At 51.6% G+C, this 6,351-nt stretch overlaps 1 protein-coding gene and 1 non-coding gene across 2 annotated transcripts; one reads left to right on the forward strand and one right to left on the reverse strand.

Moving 5' to 3' along the window:
- The first annotated feature begins 298 nt into the window (after positions 1 to 298).
- TRNAC-GCA lies at positions 299 to 370 on the forward strand. Its single transcript has one exon. It is a non-coding gene; the product is annotated as a tRNA-Cys (tRNA).
- A 2,616-nt stretch (positions 371 to 2,986) lies between these two features.
- Positions 2,987 to 4,885, reverse strand: LOC119314749 (cytochrome P450 714C2-like). Its single transcript, XM_037589445.1, has 2 exons — positions 4,285 to 4,885; positions 2,987 to 4,179 (listed from the first exon to the last, which is right to left on the reverse strand). The coding sequence occupies exons 1-2, from the start codon at positions 4,801 to 4,803 to the stop codon at positions 3,088 to 3,090; spliced, it is 1,611 nt and encodes a 536-aa protein (XP_037445342.1). The 5' UTR covers positions 4,804 to 4,885; the 3' UTR covers positions 2,987 to 3,087.
- Positions 4,886 to 6,351: the final 1,466 nt, after the last annotated feature.

The raw sequence follows: 6,351 nt of genomic DNA on the forward strand, positions 1-6,351 counted from the left end.
CTGCTCGCTTCGTCAAACCAGAGAGCGACATGACTGAGAATGTCTGTCCAATAAGCTGCTGGGGACGCAGGAAATGCGAGGCCAAAGACGGGACAGTGACATGCCTAAGGATCTTCTCGCTGATTAAGAATTAGATAAGACCATCATATCGACAGAGAATGTTGGGCAGAGGAAGCAGCCACGCAGGTGCTGAAAGGTGTTTGTGCAGACCGGCTCGTTTCTGTCACCGACAACAACTGTTTACGCTGCACGTCCTGCTATTTATATTAAGAGGCTAATTTAATTGAACAACACCAACGGGTCCATAGCTCAGTGGTAGAGCAATTGACTGCAGATCAATAGGTCACCGGTTCGAACCCGGTTGGGCCCTTTTTGAACACAATTTTTTTCCTGCTAGAAAATTCTTATTTTTTGGATTTCTTTTGTTTTTCTACTAGAATTCTATTACTTTTGAAAAAGTCTAGGACTAACCCCAGCCTCAACATATATCCACTAAACAACACACATTTTTTCCAACAACAACAAGAAGTTCCTAGCCCACGCTTCAAGGATCTTGCATACGAAGCGCGAGTAGTGCCGAACACAATTTTTTTCCTGCTAGAAAATTCTTATTTTTTGGATTTCTTTTGTTTTTCTACTAGAATTCTATTACTTTTGAAAAAGTCTAGGACTAACCCCAGCCTCAACATATATCCACTAAACAACACACATTTTTTCCAACAACAACAAGAAGTTCCTAGCCCACGCTTCAAGGATCTTGCATACGAAGCGTGAGTAGTGCCATTGCCATGGAAATACGCCGGGCTCTTGAGGTGCGCCACAGCATTCACCGGTCCGGTTCGGAAGACCATTTATTGCGACTCATCCAGATGCCCCCGCGACACCTGTGATGAGTGCAATGGAGAAGGGGCATGGACCTTGGGGATGGCATCGGCAGGGTGTTAGGCTGGTCACAATGGGCAAAAACATAAGCTAGTAACTTACACACTTTTCTAGACTATGTTACTATCTTCATAGTGGGTAGGAACATCTATGTAGTGTCATACAACGATGTATTTATTAGGTTATAGACTCATTGTTTTTTGGAGTGTGTGATGTTTCGGTAATTTAGCTAGTTACCACAAGCACCTCTCTCTTCATTAAATATGTGCCACATAAGTAAAGTTGTATTGAAGTGTGTGATGTTACTCCTAAGTTCCTCCCCATTGTGACCAGCCTTACGGTGATGAAAAAGGGACCCTGTAGAACAACCTACGATATGGCGGTGGCGTGTGGGGCACTCAACGAATATGTGCTCGATCATCTCACCCGCAAGACAAAAACACAAGTGAGATGGCAGGATGTTACGGTGATGAAAAATGGACCCACACGACAGTCGCGGCGGAAGAGCCAAAGGGACTGCTTGCATCGAGGTTGGGCAAAGTTTCCCGGTCCTCAGGGCGAAAGTGTAATCAGTGAGGTAAGCACCCGCGAGGGCATAGGCAGCACACGCTGTGAACATCGCTGGCAAGGAGCCCGCTGATGAAGCACGCTCGAGGATATATGTAGAGTGATCGAAACCAAGATTGAGCTCAACTGAAGCAGCCGATGGAGGCTACCAGGCGCCACGGCAACAAAGGCATCGGCCACGTAACATGGGACAAGAGCTTTGGCAGGTTAGTCGCTAAGGAGAAAATTACCTTATTTGGTGATAGAGGTGCTTACCATTATTAATTATTCCCCCTACTTTTTTTGCGGGGAAAATACTTGTATTACTCAATTATTGCCCCTGCTTTTTTTGCGGGGAAAATACTTGTATTACTCAATTATTGCCCCTGCTTATCTAGCTAGTATCCTTTTTCTCCACCTTATGCGCAAATCAGAGAATAATATTGTATCTTTTAAAAGAACTCTTACGAATGAAACTTATGGTGTGACGTGGAGGATCACAAAGAGTGCCAAGTGACATTTGGGTCAAATTGTTCAAGAGTATCGCGGTGAACGCCAGACGGCGGAGGGATGGTTGGGGTAGCAACATGGCGGTGGGTGTCGGGCAAGAGAGGCTAGTGCCGCGCTGGATCGGCGGGTCGGAGGAAGAGGAAGGCGCTGGATCGGGCTGGATGCAGGAGACGGAGGCGCAGCCGTTAGATTTGGAGCCGATGGTCCCCGTTTCAAAAGAAAAAAGATTTAGAGCCGATGATCCGCAAAATCAATTTACTCAGGCAACTTAGAGGGTGTTTGTTTCCAAGGACTTATTGATTTAGGGACTTAAAAAGTATCTATAAGTCCCATCTAAACCAAACAAGAGGGACTTATAGGGACTTAAAGTGGGCATTTGGGCCTTATGAAATAAGACTCTCAAAAAAGGACTTATAGGGACTTATAGTTGTAATATGATCTTTTAGTCCATATTAAATCCGAAGAACCAAACAGATAGAGACTTTTTAGAGACTTATGACTTATGAGTTAGGACTAAAAAAAGTCCTAGAACTTATGAATCAAACAGGGCCTTGTTAATGCAGCCGATGAACGAAGTTGAGGGAACGGTCTAGAAAAAGAAAGATGCCGGCAGAAATGAGTTCCAAGCTTACAAGCGCGCACCATCTTGCACGGACGACGCCGGGCCGTGCCCGCACGTACGTGTGCGTCTATATATCCCCATGCGGTGTGTGCGTCTATCCTCGCCACGTAGCTCGGTCAGCCGGTGACACCACGTGTACGGTCAACGATCACTTAACCCCATGCAAACAGCATGCATGCCGGATCCCTCGGATACTGGACACACCTCATGCATGCTCCCTCGAAAAAAAATTGCAGAAAAAAAATAACAATTCATGCATGCACAGCTCATTTGCATGCATACTAGTCTCACTCGGTATATTTGTTTTGTTTTGAATAAGTTTTTTACAAAATTACAAACTTCATAAAGTTTAAACTATGATAATGAAACAAGTAATATGTGAAGTATTTTGCAATGGAGTGTTCCATATATTCCGTTGAGCTAGCACTTGTATATGTTGCTTGTCTACAATTAATTTACTCACTATGTTTATATAATCATCATGCCCCGGCCCCCGCGGCTTGCTCACGTGCAAGCCAGCTGGCCATCTATTTGGTGTGTTGGTGCAGCGGCGTGAGGAGGAGCTGGACGCCGTCGGACGGCCGGAGCGAGAGCATGACACGCGGCGCGTGCCGGTACTCAGGCGCCACGGCCAGCTCAAACCGCCGCAGCACCATGGCCACCACCACCCGGTACTCCATCCCCGTCAGGTTCCTTCCCACGCAGATCCGGCCGCCGAACCCGAACGGCAGGTACCCCATGCGGTGCCGGCAACCGCCCTGCGCGCCCGCCGCGAACCGCTCCGGCCGGAACTCGTTCGCGTCGGGGCCCCACAGCGCCTCGTCGTGGTGCATGGCCACCACGTCCACCCACATGTTGGTGCCCCGCGGGATGGTCGTGCCGGCGCCGTCGACGGCGACGTCCTGCAGGGCCTGCCGCTGCACGTTGGGGGACGGCGGGTAGAGGCGGAGCACCTCGCTGAGGACCCACCCCATTTTGGTGAGCTTGGAGAGCGCGGCGGCGTCGAGGGGGCCGTCGGCGGTGACCTCGCGGAGCTCGTCACGGAGCGCGCGCTGCCACTCCGGGTGCGCGGCGAGCATGAGCAGCGTCCAGGAGACCGCCAGCGCCGTCGTCTCGTGCCCGCCGAAGAAGAAGGTCTTGCACTCGTCCACCAGCTCCCGGCTCGTCATCAGCCTCTTCTTCCCAGCTGCTTCCCCCGCCTCGTCGTTCCCGGCCAGCAGCAGCGAGAGCAGGTCCTTGTTCTTCTTCTCCTGACCGCCGGCGTCGTGTTGGCGGCGGCGGCGAGAGTCGATGATGTCGAGCAGCAGCGCGTCGATCTCGCGGCCGAGCTTCCACGCGTCGTAGGTCTTGCGGAGGTGGAGCAGCCTGGCCAGCGGCACGCCGACGAGGCGGTTGGAGCGGAACAGCATCGTCTGCATGGCCTGCAGCTTCTCGAACACCTTCGCACCGCCCTCGTCGCCGATGCCGAAGCTGGCTCTGGCGATGATCTCCGCCGCGTTCCTCACCACGCCCCGCTCCACATCTACGACTGCCCCCGCGCTCCGGCCAGCCGCCGCCACCGCCTGGCTCCAGTCCCCCAGCATCTTCGCCGTCGTCTCCTCCATGATGCCGATCATGTCCTGCAGTTCACACATATGTAAAGTCAGCGCGTGCGTGCGTGCGTGCATGCATGCATGACCAGAGTATCACAGATCGCTACACGTGTAAGTATAACAAGTACGTACGTTGAGGTTGGTGGCGGAGAAGGCGGGCGCGATGATGTGGCGGTGGCGGGCCCAGTCGTCGCCCTCGGCCATGACGAGACCACGGCCGAACATGGGCATGCGGTCGCGGCGGAACACGTCGGGCTTGCCCCAGAGCCGGCCCATGGCGCCGGCGGTGGCGGACTTGAGGAACTCCGGGTCGGCCACGTACAGGAACGGCTCCGCGCCCAGCCAGTACACGAACACCTTGCCGAACGCTGCGCGCCACCGCGCGAAGTAGGGGAAGACGGCGCCGTGGATGTCGCTGGTCACCCCCGCCCCCGCCGGTAACGTGCCGTTGCTCTCAGCCAGCGAGGCCGCGATCTCGGGGAGGTTGCCGAGCGGGAACGTCGGCGCCGGGCCGCCGAAGCCGACCGAGCGGAGGCGGCGTCGCGTGGCCGACGGCGACAGCCACGCCGCGTGGAGGAAGTAGACGAAGGTGGCGAGGGCCAGCGTGGCCGTGGCCAGCACGGCGCCGTGCAGAGCCGCCGCGAGCTCCATTGACGCTAGCTAGCTAGCTGCCACGTGCTGCGTACTAGTGGACTGTTCGATCGAGAAATTAAGCTGGCGATGAAGATGATGGATAGGATTCAGTGAAGCGAAAAATGTCGCTGCGTCGGTGTGATGAGAGATGGTTCGATGGTGTGATGTAGGTGGGTTTATATAGAGGAGATGGGGAGGAGATGAGCCATGGACGGAGGCGTGAAGGGGGAGTAGGTGGGTTTGACTGGTCACCGATCGATCCCTCCCGGCGAGGAATGGTCGGAGGCTGGCAGCGGCCGGGCACGCAGCAGCAGTGGTAGTACGCGGCTTGGCTCCCCGAGTGGAAGCATCGGGTGCTCGTCCCATTCTTCTCCTCCCCCGTCTCGTTTTCACTTGCGTACGGAGCTTCAAATTTCTCGGTCAAACGCGGGCCGCAATGATCATGATCTGCGAGCTCCGGCGAACGATTTTTCAGACCGGTCAGGGAATATTTCTGATTGATTGATCGTGAGCTTTCTCTGCTACCTTAATTACAATGCCACTGATTACATGTTTAAGTCCAGATTCTCATTAAGTTCAAAAAACGGAATAGATAAATCCCGAGCGTTCGGAATTTAAGCATGTCATCACGAATGTTTTTTGATGGCAATTTTAGTTGCTGCGAGGTGGCAACTTTAGTTGTTAACACATGACAACTTTATCCCGGTTTGATTTTTTGTCAGAAAATTGCCATGCTTTGTCAACAACGCCTTGATTAAAGTTGTCATGAAAAGAGTTCGGATTTGCATGCTTCAATTCCAAAACGTCCGGGACTTATTGAGGTCCAAAAAAAAGGGTCCAGATTCTCATTCCCGCGTCAGCCATTGCATGCATATTTCCAGATCCTTTTGTGGAAATACCAACGTACGTGCTCAAAGATTTATACTCACCGCGGGCGCTTTCGGTTACAAATAGAGTATATGCCCTGCTTATGCCGTGCGTATCCTGGGTATGAGCATCATGAAGCTTCCTTGCAAAATGTTGCTTAATTAAATTCCACACGTTGTTAGCTGGCTAAATTCCCTAGCTAGATGGCCCTACGAAACTAACCATTTTTGTAGTTACGAATTTAACTTTTTTTAAATATCCCTGGAATTTAACTAAACTGTAGGGGTCGGCTAGGCCATGAAAATGTTCCCCGCTGCCACGACTTTTCTCTATTCTTTTTCAAAGAGGTCACCGTATAGACCATGTGGTGCACCGCAAGGAACCTTTTTCATTCTTCCCTAGATAGCTTATAGTATATACCACATGTAATATGTGGTGCGCCAGCAAGGGTATATTACACGGGAAAAGTAATCATCACGCCACACTTTTCACAACATTATCGAAAGCATTTATTGCCGTTAATCTGGGCGCACGCACAGAGAACAGGCAAGTCTCGTCCATCTAGATCATGCTCCACTTTTGTATCTCCTTATTAATCGTCATGATTTAATTGGCATGATTAATTCTCTGTCTCCTACTTGGTCTCTTAATTGGTGGGATTAATGGGGCTCAAAATTTATGCCTGTTGAATAGGACTCG

Source organism: Triticum dicoccoides, chromosome 6A (assembly GCF_002162155.2).
Source record: "Triticum dicoccoides isolate Atlit2015 ecotype Zavitan chromosome 6A, WEW_v2.0, whole genome shotgun sequence".
In the NCBI taxonomy this organism is placed as follows: Eukaryota; Viridiplantae; Streptophyta; class Magnoliopsida; order Poales; family Poaceae; genus Triticum; species Triticum dicoccoides.

Coding starts and splice junctions, on each gene's coding strand:
- LOC119314749 (XM_037589445.1), bottom strand. CDS start 4,803: ATGGAGCTCGCGGCGGCTCTGCACGGCGCCGTGCTGGCCACGGCCACG. Junction 4,180..4,284: donor TCTCCGCCACCAACCTCAAC/GTACGTACTTGT, acceptor TGTGAACTGCAG/GACATGATCGGCATCATGGA.